We start from the raw sequence: 20,438 nt of genomic DNA, 5'->3' as shown, positions 1-20,438 counted from the left end.
GCTTACTAAACCGACATTCCATATATTCAGTCTTACTCTTACTCAACTTAAAACTTCTTTCTCATATAAAGATTGCATCGTGCAGGATCTCTAGTCAGGGAAGCTGATTGAGCAAGGCCATAGGAGAGGCGATCTTTACTTTATAAATTTTTTGTCTCTTCCACCCGTCATTTTGTAAATATGTAGAAGACAAAAGTATTGATACTTGGCATAAGAGACTTAGGGCATCCTAGTTTTTTGAAGATGTATCTCTTTCCTTTCTTGGAAAGTATTTGTAATAAAAAAGATATATCTTATAAAGATTGCATTTTTGAAAAAATAAAAGCAATTCCCTTTCTTCATAGAACTTTTATTTCTACTCGACCTTTTGAATTAGTGCATTTGGGCCTTCACTGGTCATGTCAAAATGAAGTTACTCCTATTATGTTATTTTCGTTGATGATTTTATTAGATACACATGGATTTATTTTCTAAATCTTAAATCTGATGTATTCTCTTTCTTTAAGGAATTTCATTCAACAACAACAACAACGCCTTCATCCCAAAACAATTGGGGTCGGCGATATGAACCAAAAAAGAAAATCATTCTGGGTCTTCCACATGAATCCTTCTCCTCCAATCATTTCTATCCAATGCCATGTCCTCGGTGAGGTTCAAAGCATTCATATTCTTTCCTATCATCTCCCTCCAAGTCTTCTTAGGCCTACCCCGACCTCTTTTAACTAATATATTTTCCCATTTCTCCATCCTTCGAACTGGAGCATCAGTAGGCCTTCACCGAATATGTCCAAACCAGCGTAAACGATTCTCTCTCATCTTATTTTCAATGGATGCAACGCCTACCTTCTTACGTATCTCCTCGTTCTGAATCTTATCTTTTATTGTATTTCCACACATCCATCTAAGCATACGCACCTCAGCTACACTCATTTTTTGAATATGATGTCTCTTGGCAGCCCAACATTTCGTACCATATAGTAAAGCGGGCCTAATTGTCGTCCTATAAAACTTTTCCTTCAACTGCAATGGCATTCTACGATCGCACAACACTCCAGTTGCACTTTTCCATTTCATCCACCCAACCTTTATCCTATGATTTACATCTCCATCAATTTTTTCATACTTTTGAATGATAGATCCCAAATATTTGAAACAATCATCCACCGGTATTTCTTGCTCACCAAGCTTCACTACACTCCCATCACTACTTTGTTGCTTACTAAATCGACATTCCATATATTTTGTTTTACTCTTACTCAACTTAAAACCTCTTGCTTCCAATGTCTGTCTCCATAATTCTAACTTAGCATTAACCCCAGCTCTAGACTCATCAATCAAAACAATATCATCAGCAAACAACATACACCACGGCACATTTCCTTGTATTGATCTCGTAAGCTCATCCATCACTATAGCAAATAGGAAAGGGCTTAAAGCAGATCCTTGATGTAACCCAACCGTTATAGGAAAATTGGTTGTCACCCATCCACATGTGTGGACATTGGTTATTACTCCTTCATACATATCTTTAATTATACTAATGTACTTGAGAGAAACACCTTTCTTCATCATTGTCCACCAGAGAACGTCCCTAGGTACTCTATCGTATGCCTTCTCCAAATCAATAAAAAACATATGCAAATCTTTGTTCCTCTCTCTATTTCTCTCAATAAGTTGTCTAAGAAGATGTATAGCTTCCATAGTTGATCTTCCAGGCATAAAACCAAATCGACTCTCCGATATCATGACAACCTTCCTCAACCTAGACTCAATCACCCTCTCCCAAAGTTTCATAGTATGACTCATGAGTTTTATACCACGATAGTTTGTGCAATCTTGTATATCACCCTTATTCTTATATAGAGGCACCAAAGTACTCTTCCTCCACTCATTAGGCATCTTATTTGTCCGCCAAATCTTGTTAAAAAGATTTGTCAACCATTCTAAACATTTCTCTCTCAAGCATTTCCAAGCTTCGATAGGAATACCATCTGGGCCAACTGCCCTTCTTGATTTCATTTTCTTCAAAGTCTCTGCAATTTCTTTCTTTTGAATCTTGCGCATGAAGTCATGATTCATCTCATAAAAAGGAATGGAGAAGTCTCCAAGATCCTGAGCATGACTTTCATTAAATAGCTTATCAAAATAATCTTTTCATCTCTCCTTAATTTCGTCATCTTTGACTAAAACCCTTTGCGTTTCATCTTTGATACATCTAACCATACCCAGATCCCTCGATTTCCTATCTCTCATCTTTGCAAGCCTATAAATATCCTTCTCGCCCTCTTTGGTATCCAACTTGTCACAAACCTCCTTATATACCTTATCCCTCGTGTTCCGAACTACTTTTTTAGCTTTCTTCTTTGCTATCATATACTTCTCCAAATTCTCATTATCACGACTCTTACTTAGATTTTTATAACACTCTCTTTTAACCTTAATAGCTAATTTGACATCCTCGTTCCACCACGATGTATACTTACCTAGCGGTGCACCGCCTTTAGACTCACCCAATACCTCCTTAGCCACCTTTCTCATGCCACCCGCTATCTTATTCCACATTGATTCTGAATCCTCCTCGAGACACCAATCAACTTCCTTAACTACCCGCTCTACAAACATTCCTTGTTTAGCTCCTTTCAGTGCCCACCACTTAATTCTAGGATCTATCCTATGTCTATCCCTTTTGCGGCATTGTCTAATTCTAAGATCTAAAATTAAGACTATATGTTGTGTAGCTACACTTTCTCCTGGTATAACCTTACAATCGATGCAACAACCCCTATCTCTCTTTCTAAGTAGGAAAAAATTTATCTATCTCGTATTAACCCCACTTTTAAATGTTACTAGGTGAGACTCCCTCTTCCTAAACCAAGTGTTTGCTAAGATCATATCATAGGACAAACCAAAATCTAAAATTCTTTCTCCTATACCATAGCCTCCATGGATAGTCTCAAATCCATCCCTACTAATGCCTACATGCCCATTAAGGTCACTGCCGATGAAAAGTCTTTCTCCATAAGATATCCCTTGTACTACTCCATCTAAATCTTCCTAAAATTGACGCTTAATGGAATCATCTAAACCTACTTGAGGTGCATAAACACTAATAATATTAATAATATCCGTAGCTAATACTAATTTAATAAGTAAAATCCTATCACCCTTCCTACGGACCTCAACTACATTATCTATAAACTCACAACTTATAACAATCCCTACTCCATTCTTATTCCTATTTATTCCTGTATACCAAATCTTATATCCCCAAGGTTCTATCACTTTTGCTTTCTCACCTACCCATTTGGTCTCTTGTAGACATAAAATATCAATCTTTCTCCTACACATAACATCTACTAACTCTACCAACTTACCAGTTAAAGACCCTATGTTCCAAGTGGCTAACCTAATTTTATGGTCTTGGACTAACTTCTTTACCCCCACCCGTCCAACAAAGTGAGGGAACCCTTGCCTATTTGACACCACACCCGGGCGCCGGTGTGACGCGTCGCTTCCGGGCGACGACCTAGCAACACTTGCCCATTTATCACTGCCTCTGGGCCTATAGAGTACAGCGCGTCGCTCAGTAGGGAACGCCCCAACGAAATTCTCATATTGGTTCATATCAGAGTTACCGGAAGCGCCTAAGCAAAAGGGGAAGCGCGCTTCGGAAGCGCGAAACGTCGCACTTCCGAAGGGTGAGGGGAAGCGTCTCCCTTTTATGGGAAGTGTGTTTCCCTTTTATGGGAAACGCGCTTCCCTTTTATGGGAAGTGCGCTTCCCTTTTATGGGAAGCGCGCTTCCCCCTCACTTCCCCATTTTTTCATTTTTTCGCTTCCCCCTCGCTTCCGGTTTGCTTCCTAGGTCGCTTTTGGTTCGCTTCCGAGACGGTTCAGAATTTTCTTATAAGTGGTCCCACGCTTCCCCGCTTCCTAAATTTTTGAAAGTGCCTCGCTTCCCGCTCCCGCTTCCTGTATCGCTTCCCGCTCCCGCTTCCTCGACTGGTAACTCTGGTTCATATTCATAGGGTATGACTAAGTTTTATGCTGACTGTCACAGGCCTACCGCAACCCTCCTCCTTTATCCGGGCTTGGGACCGACAGTGCATAACTAAACAGATATACACAGGTGGAGTTTTTTATTTGATTTCAAAGGACATTCCAAATAAATTTTGAGTCGCAGCCATTTTAACCTCAACCTACTTAATAAATAGAACTCCTTCGTCTTCATTACAAAATGTCTTTTCATTTGAACAACTTTTTAAAATAACTCTTGATTTTAAAAGACTAAGAATCTTTGGTTATAAGTGTTATGTGTTGACCCATAAAAATGATAAACTAGTTCCCAAAGCCATTGAATGTGTTTTTTTGGGATATGGTGAAAATAAAAAGGGTATCGACGTTTTGATCCAATAAATAGCAAACTCTATGTTTCGAAAGATATCACCTTTCTTGAAAATGAAAATGGGTTTGATAGCAAAGGACCTAAAGAAAAAATTGATTATTCATTTCTATTTTATCTATTGTCAAGACACAATGAGTCTAACTCTATTGAGGTGTTTGATTCTTTGAATAATAACTCTAGTACTGATCATCCAATTGTTGATAAAGTTAATCCTCAACATAAAAGTTTGAATGAAAATGTATCAAATGATATGCATGTGTATACTCGACGGGAGAAAGGTAATCATCCATGTGCCCTTGACAAGTTCTCTCAAAACATACCCTCGGAAGAATCCCAACAAAGGAGATCAAATCGAATCTCCAATGCTCCAAATAGATTTGTATCATATGACTCCTTTTCTCCAAAATTTAAAGCATGTTTAATAACTTTTCACTCTTATTATAAACCATCTCATTGTAATGATGCCTCATTCGAATGAAGTAATGAAAATAGAACTTAATGCTCTTAGGAAGGTCAACACATGGAAAATAGTAGATCCTCCTTTAGGCAAAAAACCTATATAATGCATATGGGTGTTTAAAGTAAAAATCAAAAGTGACGGATCATTAGAAAGATATAAAGAAAGATTAGTCGCTAAAGGGTATGTCCAATAATATGAAACAGATTACGAGAAAACCTTTGCTCTTGTCGCAAGAATGATTAGTGTCTGAACTCTTATTGTCATTGTCTCTATTAAAAAATGACTCATTTTTCAATTAGATGTTTAAAAATACATTTTTTAAATGGAGAAGTTGGTGAGGAAGATTACATGGAACCTCCTCCAAGGGTGAATTTAAATGAAAACTTAAAAAGGCCTTATATAGCCTTCAACAAGCTCCTAAGGCTTAGTATGATAAATTTAGTAATGTTTTGATTAATTTGGGATTTATCTCTTATTATACTAACAATGCTCTCTTTGTTAAGAAAACATGTATTACAATTGTGATCATTCTTCTATATGTTGATGATATGATCATCACAGCAAATGACAAAGAAGGTGTTATTGAAATTAAATCGATTTTAAAGAAAAAAATTTATATGTCTGACTTGGGGGTTTTAAGATATTTTTTAGGAATTGAGGTTGCCTACTCTCCCAAAGGATATATTATATTATCTTCCAGATGAAATTGGTTGTTGACAAGTGTGCTAGGTCAGGAGTTTCAGATAAAAAGCAGGTGGAGACCCCAAAAGTCATAAATACAAAATTAAGACTTGAAGATGGCGTATTGCTTGAAGATCCTACTTCATATCATCAATTGATTGGATCTCTCACCTACCTCTCTATCACCCGACCTGATATCACTCATGTTGTTCATGCAGCAATTCAGTTTCAGCATGCCCCTACCACAATGCACATGACTACAGTTATGAGGATTGTGTGATATATTAAAAATACTATTTTTAGATCTAATTGCTTATATTGATGCTAATTAGGGTGGTAACCAGAATATCAAGCAATCGCAATGACAACAATAGAGATTTTTTGGCTTAGGTCTCTTCTTCAAGACATGGGAATTTCCATCTCCAAATTCTCGAAGATGTGTTGTGACAAAAAATGCAATCTACATAGCAAGCAATCATATCTTCCATGAAAGAACCAAACACATTGAGATGAACTAACATTATGTTCGTGATGAATATTTAAAAGGAACTATTGAGTTACCGCATGTTATATCGGAATACCAACTTACGAATTTCTTCACCAAATCCCTTCCTACTGCTCGTTTTATTTTTCTACTTAACAAACTTTTGGTGATCTCACTGTAAGTTTGAGAGGGGGTTAAAATGTATGCATTCACGTATTCATGTATGCTATTATATACATATATATATATATATATATATATATATATATATATATATAGTTGTATATTAACATAACCCTTAGGGGTATTTTTGTCTTTTTATCCTATGTACTTAGCACAGTCCATTAGGGACTTTTATCTCTTTTTATTTTTTACTTTTTCTCTCTTTACTTTTTTGACTTTTTGACCATGTCTAAATTGTCCATATTATAGGACTGTTGGGATTCTCCCCAATGGTCACAAATGTGACCGTTTGGGAGCTCCCAACAGCTCTATTGAGCTCCCTTTTGTTGTATAAATAGGTGACCGTGACCCCTCTTAATTGTATTGTTCTTTAGAGCATTTTATCAATAAAATACATTATTTATTTTATGTTCTCTTATGCCCTTTTGTGCTATTATGCCTAGGCATCTTGTGACTTTATGTATTTTGCCCATTAGTAGAGCCTTGTGACTTTATGTATCTTGCACATCAGTGGCCTGTTATTGCGAGTTTAGGGATATCACTTGTGATCCCTCATTTCATTAGAGTAACATGATGTAAAGAACATGTAAGATAATGTTCATTAAGGATCAATTAGTCTAAGAAATATCACAACCAGAAGGCACAAAACATTCAAGTGCAATAAAACTGCCTCCCAAATGGGCACAATCATAAAGGGCCACTAAAAGGACCAACAAGAGAACACACAATAACATAAATATTTTTAATAATTTTAAAACGCACACTTAAAAAAGTATTCATAAACCTCATAGAGGAGTTCAACATAAATTCCACAGTGATGAGTGCATAATTCTCATAAAAAAACAAGTTTTTGTATAAAGAAATCATGCTCAATTCATTATGCACAAATAGACAAACCCATTTATCAATGTGTATGTAAGACAATCACAAGTGCACAAGGATCATATATCAATATGAAAAATCATTTATTCAAATTTTAAAATAACAAGATATCCATGATCACTAAGACCTTAACCACATAAAATCTTTAATGCTATATAAAATATTTTATGTTTCACATAAGAATACATCAAAGAGAAAATAAATAAATTCAAACACAAGTCAAGCAAAATCTCATAAAATCATATTTGTGAATGACACATAAAGCTATTTTAAAATAAATATTTTAAATTATTTTAAAATATTTAACAATATTGGAAAAACAAAACAAAGTCCAATATAACAAAAAAAACACAACAAATTTGAAGTCATACATAACATGTTTTGACATTTATAACCATTAAGTCTTAAAATAAAGCATCTAAGTGCCAAAAAAGCACATGCTCAAGAATACTAGATCATATATGTACATATTAAATCAAGAAAATTCAAAAACCTATGATTTAAACTAGACCTCATAAAAGCATACGCATTTAAATATCATTTCACAAGACCAAATAAATATTATAAACCTTATAAAATATTTAAAAATAAATTTGAAAAGCATTAAAAGATTTTAGTTTTAACAAAAACAACAAATAATTTTTTCAAAGATAAGAAAAATGAGTGCTTCCTTGCATAATGCATGAGATAGACAACTCAAGTAAAAATAAAGATTTAAGATACAAACCGGGTCAAGATCTCCCTTGAATCCAAGCCATATATCGATCACGATTCCTGTTAAAATGTATCTCTCTTTTATATATATATGTATATGTATCCATCTTTAGATATATGTAAATATCTTTTTGTAAATCCCACAAGGGTATTATGGTATTTTCTCCTTTTTTGCGCATATTCATAATTATGAATATGTTGTAATATTTTTTACTTTTTACTTTTCTTTTCATTCTCTTTTTTCCTTTTTATTTTTCATTGACTAAGGTCAACTTGGAGGGGGCTCAACACTAGTTGTTGGGCCCCTCCAACGGTTAGAATTCTAACCGTTGGAGGGGCTCCAATAGCTAGTGGACCCCTCCAAGGCTCATTACTTCTTATAAATAGGGGAGATCCCCCTTTGTATTACTCACTTCTTGGAGCTTTTGTTCTCCATTCTTCTCAATAAAAAATCTTTATATTTTGTATGCCTTTGTGCATTTGCATTTCTTTATTGTACCTTTGTATACATTTGTTCTAAGTGTTCTTGTGCATTTGCGCACATACCTATTAGTGGTGTTGTGCTTATAGCATACTTTATCTCCTTTTTGAGATATTTTCACAATTCCTTCACGAAGCATGAACTCAAACCAAACAATCCCAAGGACCAAAAAGGTGAAAAATACCAAGATTTTTTTTTTCTGATACCATGTAATGAAATATGCGGAAAAATAAATATAAAGTGCACACGCACTATTACAATCTCAATAAAGAACAAAACAAAAACACTAAGGCACTACACAAGCACAAAGTGCATATACAAGACTTCAAAGAGTCAAAACAATAACACAAGAACATAAAAAATATCATCTTTATTGAGCAGAATGCTTAGGAAAAGCACTAGAAACAAATGGGGGTTTTTACCCTTATTTATACACAAGAGGTAGTCTCAAGAGAGAAAAGAACCACATACTCAAGTATGTATACATATAGATGAATATTATATATATATATATTATAACAATTACATGTGTAAATTGACCAAAATGCCCATACATGGACAAAACCTATTATAATAATAAAACAGTTGAAAAATATATAATAAATATATTCACTCATATATGAATATATATGAATCAATACATTTTAATAACTTGGTCAAAGAACATGACACAAGATTTTTTTTGTATCTTGGCATTTTCATGTTGATGGCATAATTATATCTTTAACTTCACTGACCTAGCTTCAATTGGCAAAATGAAAGCAAAACAGGAACATAACTGATGGAAGTATAGCATACCATCATGTAGAAACATTCTCCTAGCAACTTCTGCTATAATTCCTCCAGGAAAAAAGTGGCTATACATGTAGATTAAGTATCTGAATTATGTAGACCCAAGGGGTTTGACATAGTAGGATGGGGCCTAGGCCATTTGATGAGCAGACTAGGTTCAAATCCCATGGACGTCACCCCCCTGCATAAGCCAAAGCTTGGCGACTCCCTGGGGTTGAGGGGTAAGCCCTCAGAGTTTTACGCTGACAGGACAATGACCGTAAGTACGGCAGGCTGAGCCAGCACGGCTAGGTCTCTGCGCCCGGGGCGGCTTCTCCAAGCAAAAACAAAAAAGTATCTGAATTATGTAGCTCTGAACTGCCTGGTTCAGCTTATTAAAGTGAATTATATTCTGACACAAATGTTGAAGGAAGACAAGAAAAAGAACTTAATGACTTACATCCGACCCACATATATATCATCTTCCACAGGATCTCCAACACCATGATCAAAAGATGGCACATAAACAGACCCCTGAATCAATTTTCATTATGTTAGAATCAAAAAAATCAATCAGAGTAGCTTGGAAAATCTAAATGGGAGATAAAATCATCATTTCAACCATGTGTCAGCCAAATCAAACCCAAGCCTATCTGATTTCACCAAGACAAGCAGTCAACTATATTTTCACTCTGTTTTCATCAATTCATAATGTCAATTCTGAACAGAATGAGTTTAGTCACTGTTTACGAACATCAATTGGATCTCAGCTGACTCTATGGCTATTGTAATATCTGATTCAATTAACATCCAATTCAACATATCATCAAAAACACAAAATCAAGGAATAGAGAACTTAATAGAGAAGCCAAAATTTGTGATGCATAAATATTTCACCACAAACTGATATAGAAATAGGAAAAGAAATTGTGCTAGAAACAGGCTACCTTCTCTCTCAAAGTAGTAAGGCATGCTAGCAGTCGTGCTGGGTCAAATGTCCATGGAGCTGAGTTTAGGAATTTCAGGATCAATATCATGCCATCTAACATTTTCCATAGTGCTGCATCATAAGTTAAAAAAGCTCACCTCCCCTTCTTGCATGTGCTTCTTTTGGATCCTAAAAAATTAGAAATGCAAACAAGTGACTTGTCAATAATGTGGAAAATTGTTGAAATCAACACATCAAGCTTCTCACCACTGCTTCCATCAAACAACAAGGTCAGTAAGGTCCTTTTTGTTCAATTAACAAATATTAAACTATATAATTTATAAACCATACACATAAAGACTAACCTCCATAGCATCAAGTTCAGTGCGGTACAGATGAAATCCATCCATGGGAACCACAATCGCAACATCACTACGTTCTACAAGATCATCCATTCTAGGAGCTTTTTGGGACCAAATCATGTTCAGACGTTGAACTACTTCATTTGCTATAGTGGACTTACCAGCTCCAGGAGGACCGGCTACCCCAACAATATACCTATTAAGCATGGAAGAAACAGTAAATTACAGTAAGAAAATTTACTTTATGTAGAAGACAGAAATGTGAAATCTATGAGCAAAAAATCCAGATCTCAAGATTGAGAACTTTGTCACAATCTCATTCTTCATGTTGTGAGAGACAGCACCCTGGAGCTCATTGGATCTGAATAAAGAGCCTGGGAAACAGGAAACTTAATAAAAGCTTTACATGGATCTATCTGAACCATCAAGTTCGCTCAGCTTTTCCTTGAAGACACCTGCCTACCATCCTTTGCCAACAAAGTGAAGGAATAAAAACCAAGAGTTTGGGAAACAATGAAAGAGGGGTGCAGTTGGGAAGGTATACCAATATAGATAGGTGAGAAGAGGATGTAATTTGAGGATATAGTACCAATATACATGGGTGAGAAAAGGATGTAATTTGGGGATATACTTGTCGGGCAATTCATGAATTGCTACTGAATTCAAAGCAGTTCAAGATGAGGAGATATTCCTACTCTTGAAGATGCAACAAAACAAGTTTCACCCTTCTGCCTAAAGAAACTCCAGGCATTCATCAAAGAATTAAATTTGTGCCTTCGAATAACTAAGCAAATCATGGGACTTACTTTGAAGTAGTTTGAGCCGATATTGCAGCCACAGGAAGAAGCCGTTCAACAAGAGTATCATATATTTCATCAATGGACCTTTGAGAAATTCAAATATCAGCTACTCATGAATATAAAGGGAAACCAAAAAAAAAGATGCTGTAAATATTATTCTAGATGGCTGAAAATTAAAAAAAAACATACAGCATGATATAACATACATAGTATGTCACACAGGACACATCACACAAACACTTAACATGCCTAGCTTGTGTCAACACCAGATGCCCCATGATGCTTCATAGAGGCTGTCAAACATGTCTCAATAACTGTCAACACCATGCCCCTACTAGGTAGCAAGTTCTTGAGCCATCATTGATAATATAGTCACAAGAAGGGTCTGGTGCTAAACACAACCTCATCTTTACTTGAAATCAATCCAATTACGACAGCCATGCCACCAATCTTTGATCCTTGACTGAATCTTTGCAACTTGCCTAAAAAGGCAGGACATATGGTTGCCTTGAATGAGACAAATTCCAGTCAACTAGGAGGAGGCGCTGTTCAGCTATGGAACTGTTTAGTGGAGGGTTTAAATGGTCAAAGGAGATGGTCAGAAGAGAGGTGACCAGCCATAGGACAGTTCTTTGTAATTATCAGAGGATTGGGAATGAGGAGAAATCCTCTCCAAGGAAATGAAGTTGTGAACAACGTATTTGTAGATGAAGTCATGGAAGAAGGCTTTGACAGAGAAACATGTTGACCAGCCCAGATGGCAGAAATTCTCTTAATGAAGGATTTACCTCCTCAAGCAGTCACAGTCTAGGCTAGAAATATCCTAGGAATTGGAATGTGGGTGACCAAGACCAATACTCTTTAGATGCTTCTATTTTATGTCTTTGTTAAATCATTGCAAAAAAATTCTATCATTTGTGAATGCATAATAGAGAAGGTTCTATAACTATACTATCGACCTTTTTCATATGGATAAATCTTGTCAAACATTATGTGGTTGTCACGGATTTACCTTTTTATAGAACAAAAGCAAAACAGTAACCAGAATTGGCTACTCTAATTCAAACAAATCAGGGCATAAGGGTCTTCTACCATCCATACCCTTCAACATAAACCCCTCGAATTTAGAGAAGAAGGTATGCATACCTGGCCTCCAATACAGATTTTTCCTTGTTATGACTTGAGAAAACCTATAAAAGGAATATAGCAATCAATGTCGGATCAAATTCAATAAGCACTTGATAAATTATAATGAATAAGAAAAAAAACTACTTACTTTGAAGCAACTTTGCTTATTGAATGAGAGACTAGTTTGACCCATTTGAAGTGTTGCCACTTTGCTATTTGTAAAAGTGGATTTTGCATTTTTCCAATAGCCAACATGATGACACTGTCTATGCCCTAATGCTTCTGCAGACAATATATATTACAAAATGCAAATAATTTGCCAATCTCATGCCAAAAAAAAATAACCTTAGCTCTCTTGAAAGATGCTCTAAAAGCTCATCCAAATAACCATTCATTTACATGCTTAGACTCGGTGATCAATCTATTTTGCATATTCCAAGCCAAGTAAAGATGAGTCGAACCAAAAATGTATACAAATGGATGTTATGGAAACCATGTTGAAGACTATCTACAGCTTCTGTAGTATAATTAGAATAACACCAGCAGCACCATCCGTATTCCATATTAACAGTGCATAACATGGAAAACAGATCCACACCATCCATGACACACAAAGAAGCCAATAAAGTATTAAACTAGCAGAAGTATAAATAGTTCAATTGTGAATAGATCTGATCTCAAGTTGTAATATTTCCTTGAATTCTGATCATGTCTTGACATGATATGAGTGCATGGCATGTGTTACTAGTGATCCTTTTCTTCTTTTGCGTGTGTGAAAGGATTGTACAATTCTTCTTCTGTTCCATCTGTTCCAAAAGCCAGATTTTTGGAATAAATTGCACGCAAACAACCCATCTTTAAAGAAGTCGCATTCACGCCAGTCAAAACCAATACTTGTCCGATCAAGCTTCCCATCACAGCTCATGGTAACCAATGATACCCACAGAAAGTTGTTCAAAAATAGAGAAAAAATTAAGACCAAAATCGTGACATTCAGTGGTTACTTTGGTTTCCACCATACCAATATTGCAGAAAGCAAAATAAACTAGACCAGCCTCAGAAAACAAGAAGAAAAGCGCAAAATTTTCACGAGACTGAAGAACCCGTTTAAGAAAATGCAAGATTTGGAACGATTGGTGTTGGTCTTACCTGATCCACCATTTGAAGTGCAAGGTGGCCATGGAAATGCACTCCTGCAACAACCAACACTACTACTGATTATCATGAAATGAAAGGGGAAAAGAAAAAATAGAAACTAGTATTCGTTTTGTAAAGTGAACCAAATACCGATTAAACCTCTTCGGCGAGACTATTGAAGCCTCCATGTAGGAGAGAGAGAGATCCCAATACACCAAGCCACCCAACGGCCGGCAGAACAGAGTCTATACCTCCCTTGTTTCGAGTGGCTTAGGTTGATTGAGCCCACTTGGCTTGGTTGGCTGGTCCGACTGGGCTTAACTTGTGATATGAAGTTGCCTCCCTTTGTTATTATGATTAATGTAATCATTAAGGGTGCATTTGAATTGTCGGACAAAAGTCGTCCCTACATACAAGGCGGCTTGTATCCAGCATCCCACAGACGAGCGTGTCAAACGTGAGACAACCCTGACAGGTTCCCGGACATGCATATGAAACTTGCCCTAAAGGTGTATTTGTGTATTGTGGAAGAAGGCTCCATCTGTAGCGTCCATATGTGGTAAATGAATCTCATGTTTGTGTTGCTACAATAGGACTTGTGAAGATGTATGAGTTATTTGATTGTGTAGACAGTAGTGTTCCCAGATAATTGTTGTCCACACCCCGCATGTTCCTAGGGATGGCAGTGGACCGGGGGAAAGCGGGGGCCCGCCCCATTTGGACCGGGGATGGAGGGCATGAAACGGGGATGGACCGACACTTTCCCCCACCCCGCCCCATCCCCGCCCCATATTACTAAGACTCTAAGAGACCCTGAATCAAAAAATAAACCCAAACTCTATATTTTATCCTTTAGAGCCGTCACCTCTTTTCCTTCCCCGTTTGCATTCTCGCTAGAGCCGGGCCATCTCCGACCACCGTTGGCCGACGCCATCTTTCCCTCCTTCCTTCCTTCTTCTCTCACTCCAACTCTATCAACGTAGAGCAGGATCCCATCGGTGACGTCGTGCTTGAGGAAGACGATGGACTTGAGGTTTCCTCAGCTGCAGTCGACGACGAACCTAAGGAGCTTCGCGAAGTCGAGGATGATTTGGGTCGTTCCCTAGGGGAAGAACCCGCACAAGAGGCGCTCCCATGGGTGGAGGTCGAGTGAGGTCCAACAGAGAGGGTTGAGGGACGCGACACTCCAAGGGCGGCAAACCAGCGGCACGCTTAGCAATAGGTCCTCGACGTCGAGCTTCTGGAAGATGCCAAACAACAATGGGACGGGGGCGGGGCTGACCCCCACGCCATCACCCAGAACATAAGCTTTTCCCTCACCGAAATGGACTACAGGGGCCTTGTCTCCATCTTCGCTTACGGAGACGCCAATCGCATCCCCGCCGTCGTCCAGCACCAACGTCACCCTCAACCTTGTACTTGCAGGTATCCTTTTCTCTCCTCCTCGATTTTGATCACCGTCGTTGGTTTTCTTTGCTATTTCTATTTTCTTTGCTCCTACTTTTGGTTTCTCTATTGTCTTATCGATTGATCGGCCGAATCACTGAAAAACCCAAACTTATGTCGCTTGGTTTTGCTTCACCCGTTTCTGTTCTATTCTTTGCGGATTAGATGCGTGAAGCCATGGTGTCTGGTGCGTGGTCTTTCTTGCGTGGGTAAAATTACGAAGGCGGAGGTGGGGCGTGGACGGGGACGAGGCGGGGGCACGGATTAGTATTTTGAGACGGGGCGAGGGTGGAGACGCTCGCCCTCGCCCCCGCCCCGGTCCACTGCCATCTCTACGTGTCCCGATGCAAATGGCAGATGCACAGGGCACTGTCTATGGGATGCCTGAAACATAGGGTGTTGCACGTCCAGCGGGAAAGGTGTCTCATGGTGTTTCACTCCTCTCCCAAAAACAAGTGTTTGGAACACCTGAGACAAAAAACAAAAAAGAAAAAGAAAAAGAAAGCGCATAACACTTTAGACAAAAACTCTGACCGTTCATGATACCTTTGCGCCCGATCAACAGAGTCCAAACAAAAATGTCCTGCCCCATCTTGTTCGCGCAATCAAACTGGCCCAAAAGAACATCATGCATTTGCACGACACACAACCGTCAGATCAAGTGATATGCCAAAATACAATTTCTCTTTTTTTGTTTTATTTTGAGACCACCATCTTTATTTGAACTTCATCACCACCATTCATTGTGCAAACAATGGGCCCATTGAACAGTATGAGATCTTCATTACACAAAGAAAGGTGGTGATGGTTGTGATTTCATAGCACAAAAAATTGTGCTTTGGCATATCACCTGATCTAAGCTTAATAGGCAACCTGTAAGAGTGTTTCACGACAACAATCACCGCATTGCCCCTTTTTTGTGGAAGATGAAAGCTCAACTTTGAAAACAGATATCCCTCTCAACCAGGTTGGTGGGATCTGATCGATCTTTATCAAGTTCCTGCAAGTTTCATCGGGCAGCAGGACACGATATAGAAAGATGCATCATTCTAAGGCACCCTGTTTAGAATTTTTTGGACAAAGGTGATCTCATAGTTTAAAATCTTTTGGACAAAGGTGATATCAAACTGATAAAAAACAATAAGAAAGCCACAGAGAATAAGGATCTGAAAATCTACACCACCATGAGCTACTTATAGTGATGAGAGAGAGGTTGGTCAATAATGAGAAAGGTGAAGAAGTTGAAGATAAGAAAAATAGCCTTTTTCTTTCTTAGGGCGAGAGAGATCTTTTCATTTAGAAATATCTCAATGTCCATTACAATAGTCGATGGCTTTATTTTATACCCTAGCTCTAAAATGAGATGCATTGAGTCAGGCCGATTTGCCTGGACCCACTCTCCTATGCCCCTGATATTTACAAGCCTTTGTCTGTAAGGTTGCCCCCCTACCGTGGGACCCTCAATCCTGGGAGATGAATCTTTTGCAACTTATGATAAAGAGTTCCACTGGGAGAAAACCAAAACTAGATAAAAATAAATTGCATGAGCATAAACGCTCAAATGTTGACTAAAATAGTTTAGGTCTAGAATCCCTTTCAAAAACTGTGTTTTGGGTCATTTACAGGATAAATGTTGGTTTAAATGCACTTTTGGCCTCCAAAACAATATTCTTAGTTTTTTTGTCCAAAACCTAAATTAAATTAGAATGTCTTCGTTTTGAAATGCAAAAAAAAAAAAATCAAATCCATCTGACTGTTCCCTTGCGACTTACAATGTACAGTTGCGCTTAGAGTCTGTTTTGCTTTTGTTGAGTCTGATGTAAGCTGCCCGGTTCAGGTGAATCAATACCCCGAAAGGGGCAGCCCGTATACTTGAACTGTAATAGCCTGCGGGCAAAATTGTGAATAAATTAAATGCGTTGAGCTTTCTTTTGTTCACCCTCGTTGTGATTGCTTCTTGTGATTGCAATTTCTCTCCCTCTATTCTCTCTTGCTCTCTTGCACTCTGATTACAAGCTTCCGCGACCGGCAAGCGAGCTGACGAGTAGGCTTGCGGCGGTAAGGAAAGACCGTCGCGCCGCGCTGGCCCATTGAAGGAAATAGGCCCGTGACAAGTGGTACCAGAGTCCGTTCTCGTGCTGGGGAAGGGACTCTGGAGTCGGTGTCGACAGACACGCCGACAGGCTGCGATTTGTGAGCAAGACATTGTGGCGCCTTATCAACGCTTGCGCAACACCAAAGGCAAGGCAGTTGCCGAAGCTGAGGAGATGGGTTCACCTCGGGGCCAAGAAGAGTTGGTTGTAACTGTTAACAAGTTGGTGGAAGATGTGACTTCGCATGATGAAGCGATTTCACGCGCATATGAATCATTCAATGGATTGAATGATGTGGTGGCGAGCCTGCAAGAGCAGGTGAACTTACTAATGGGGTAGGTCACTTCATTGACGACTATAGTGACCGATCTTGAGTTGAAGAACCGTACGTTACAGCGGACAGTGACCCTAAATGACAGAAATGGTGAGAGACCATCAAAGATTGATGTACCTAGACCCGCAAAATTCAATAGTTCTCGCGACAGCAAGGCCATTGAGAACTTCTTGTTCCAAGTAGAAGACTACTTGGATATCCAGAATGTGACCCTCAAAGATTTAAGGATCAAGGCTGCAGCGGCCTTACTTGATGGTGATGTTATCGCTTGGTGGAGGCGGAAGCGCAATAACATGGAGAGGGGTCAATGTGTGATAGACACCTTTGATGACTTCAAAGTAGAGTTGCACAACTACTTCATGCCAAGAAATGCGCAGAGACAGGCTTACCGGATGGTTCGTGAGCTCAAACTCATTGGTTCATTGCAAGACTATGTCAGAACGTTCCAGAAGCTTATGCTGGAGATACCTAACATGCCAGAAGACGACATGCTCAACTGGTTCATTGTGGGACTTCAACCGTGGGCACAGTCTGAAGTGGAAAGGAGCAACCCTCCTATTTTGGAAGATACATATGTGGCAGCAGAGCGCTTAGTTGACACTCAGCGCAAGCCTTTCACCCCATCAACCAAAGTTGGGAAGAAGCCTGACCACGGAGGCAAGAAGGATAAGCAGCGCAATGATAAAGGTGAGGCGTCGACACATCATCAATCCGAAAAGAAACAGAACTTCACAAAGCATAACAACAGCAACAAGGGTGTGGTTGTGATATGTTGGTTCTGCGGCGATAGACATATCGCTAGGCAGTGCCCAAAGTACCTTGTAAAGGACGACGGGCAAGCCAATGCTGCACGGGAAGAATGCAACGATACTGAATGCAGTGACAATGAGACCATGCAACCAAGGATGAGGGTCATGCGATCGATTAACGCAGCTAGAAGTTGCGCAACTAAGAACATGTCGGTCAGTAAGGAACTTATGTACGTAGAAGTCATTATGAACGAAAAGTCTACTTCAGCAATGGTAGACTCGGGGGCCACACACAACTTTGTCTCGCGGGAAGAGGCAGAGCGGTTGGGCTTGAAAACTGGGCCAAAGCAGAGGACTATCAAAACAGTAAACTCTGAGGCCAAGCCCATCCTTGGTGAAGCAAGAGATGTGGCTACTCAAGTGGGGAGTTGGGTCGGCAAAGCCAACTTCTCTGTGGTGCCCCTGGACGATTTCAAGGTGATTTTGGGTATGGAGTTTCTGCGAAGCCAGAATGTTATGATGCTGCCAAAGTTTAACACGTTGACGATCATGGGGACAGACCTGTCACACATAGTGCAGTGCATTACGCAAAAAGGCAAGTCTTCCGTGTTATCGGCAATGCAACTGAAGAAGGGTGTCAAGCATGAGAAGCAAACATTCTTAGTTGCAGTGCGTGCAGATGAAGGGAAGGTAGAAGCAGTAGTGCCGCCGACCCTAGACCCACTATTGGAGAAGTTTCGGGGGGTGATGCCCCCGGAATTGCCAAAGCGTCTTTCGCCAAGACGCGAGGTCGATCACAAGATTGAGTTGACCCCGGGAGCGAAGCCTCCTGCAATGGTTCCATACCGTATGGGGCCAACTGAACTGAAGGAACTGCGCAGGCAGCTAGACGAGATGTTGGACGCAGGCATTGTTCGTCCATCAAAAGCCCAATTTGGTGCCCCGGTCCTTTTCCAGATGAAACATGATGGCTCTAAACGGTTATGTGTGGATTACCGTGCCTTGAACAAGATCACGGTGAAGAACAAGTACTCATTGCCATTGATAGCGGACTTGTTCGATCAGCTAGGCAGTGCTCGTATCTTTTCCAAGCTAGATCTGCGATCGGGTTACTAGCAGGTGAGGATTGCCGAAGGTGATGAGCCGAAAACAACTTGCGTCACCCGCTATGGTGCTTACGAATTTCTAGTAATGCCATTCGGGTTGACAAATGCTTCAGCCACGTTCACGACTTTAATGAACCAAATCTTCTACCCTTACTTAGACAAGTTTGTGGTAGTCTACCTGGATGATATCCTGATCTACAGCAACAACATGGAGGAACATGTTGAACACTTGCGAACAGTGTTTCAGGTGCTGAAGGAGAATGACCTATGTGTCAAACGAGAGAAGTGTCTCTTCGGACAGGAGGAGATCAACTTCCTTGGCCACGTTGTGGGGCGTGGTGTGCTGCGTATAGATAGACAGAAGATAAGGGCCATCCAGAAATGGGTTCAGCAAAGCAAAGTGCCAGAATTGCGGTCATTCCTCGATTTGGCAAACTATTATCGGTGTTTCATCGAAGGTTATTCCCTCATTGTTGCGCCCCTCACAGATTTGTTAATGAAGAATCGGGTATGTCTCTCGACAGGAGCGTGCCAAGATGCCTTCGATGGCTTAAAGAAAGCCTTAGTAAGGGAGCTAGTGCTGCGACTGTCTGATCATTCGAGACCTTTTGAAGTCCACACTGATGTCTCAGACTTTGCCATTGGCGGAGTTATTATGCAAGATGGTCATCCGATCGCATATGAGAGTCGCAAGCTGAAGGATGTAGAGAGGCGTTACACAGTGCACGAACGTGAGATGACAGCCATTGTGTATTGCCTCAGGACCTGGCGGCACTACCTTTTGGGTGCCGAGTTCGTCGTCAAGACGGACAATGTGACCACGAGCTATTTTCAGACACAAAAGAATTTGACGCCTAAACAAGCTCGTTGGCAGATGTTTTTGGCTGAGTTCGACTTTGCCCTGGAGTACAAGGTTGAAAAGACCAATGTTGTGGTGGATGCTCTGAGCTGTAGGGTTGAACTGGCAGCTGCGCGCGCGGAGTCTTCTGAAGTGCATTTGGAGGGTGCATTGCTGAGCCGCATCCGCGAGGGTACACAGCAGGATCCGACCGCACAATACCATGATACCTTGTTTCTCTGGCGCAGGCAGGGAAGACTCGGCGATTTTGGCTACAGGATTACCTCCTCGTAACAAAAGGGGGACACATCTTTGTACTACGGTGGGGAAGCCTTCGCCGAGAGCTACTCAAGGAGTGCCATGATACACTATGGGCCGGCCATCCTGGTCAGAAGCGGACCTTAGCACTCCTTGAGCGCGGCTACTATTGGCCGCAGATGAGAGACGACGTTGAGGG

The 20,438-nt window shown here is 39.8% G+C and overlaps 1 protein-coding gene across 1 annotated transcript in view; it reads right to left on the bottom strand.

Moving 5' to 3' along the window:
• Positions 1-13,639, bottom strand: part of LOC149830506 (P-loop containing nucleoside triphosphate hydrolases superfamily protein) — a 30,477-nt gene extending 16,838 nt beyond the window's left edge. The window contains exons 1-9 of the mRNA XM_090016557.1: positions 13,566-13,639; positions 13,428-13,471; positions 12,427-12,560; positions 12,297-12,340; positions 11,157-11,234; positions 10,354-10,546; positions 10,147-10,177; positions 10,008-10,066; positions 9,521-9,594 (exon numbers count right to left, since the gene is read on the bottom strand). Of these exons, the coding sequence (XP_089872683.1) occupies positions 9,521-9,594; positions 10,008-10,066; positions 10,147-10,177; positions 10,354-10,546; positions 11,157-11,234; positions 12,297-12,340; positions 12,427-12,560; positions 13,428-13,471; positions 13,566-13,603 (695 nt within the window). The 5' untranslated portion in view covers positions 13,604-13,639. The remainder of the gene's footprint in view (positions 1-9,520; positions 9,595-10,007; positions 10,067-10,146; positions 10,178-10,353; positions 10,547-11,156; positions 11,235-12,296; positions 12,341-12,426; positions 12,561-13,427; positions 13,472-13,565) is intronic.
• Between the last annotated feature and the right edge of the window lie 6,799 nt (positions 13,640-20,438).

This window comes from Nuphar pumila, chromosome 8 (genome assembly GCF_984573655.1).
Source record: "Nuphar pumila chromosome 8, dmNupPumi1.hap1.1, whole genome shotgun sequence".
NCBI classification, from domain to species: domain Eukaryota; kingdom Viridiplantae; phylum Streptophyta; class Magnoliopsida; order Nymphaeales; family Nymphaeaceae; genus Nuphar; species Nuphar pumila.
The sequence above is the reverse complement of the archived record's forward strand: the minus strand, read 5'-3'. Positions and strand labels throughout refer to the sequence as shown.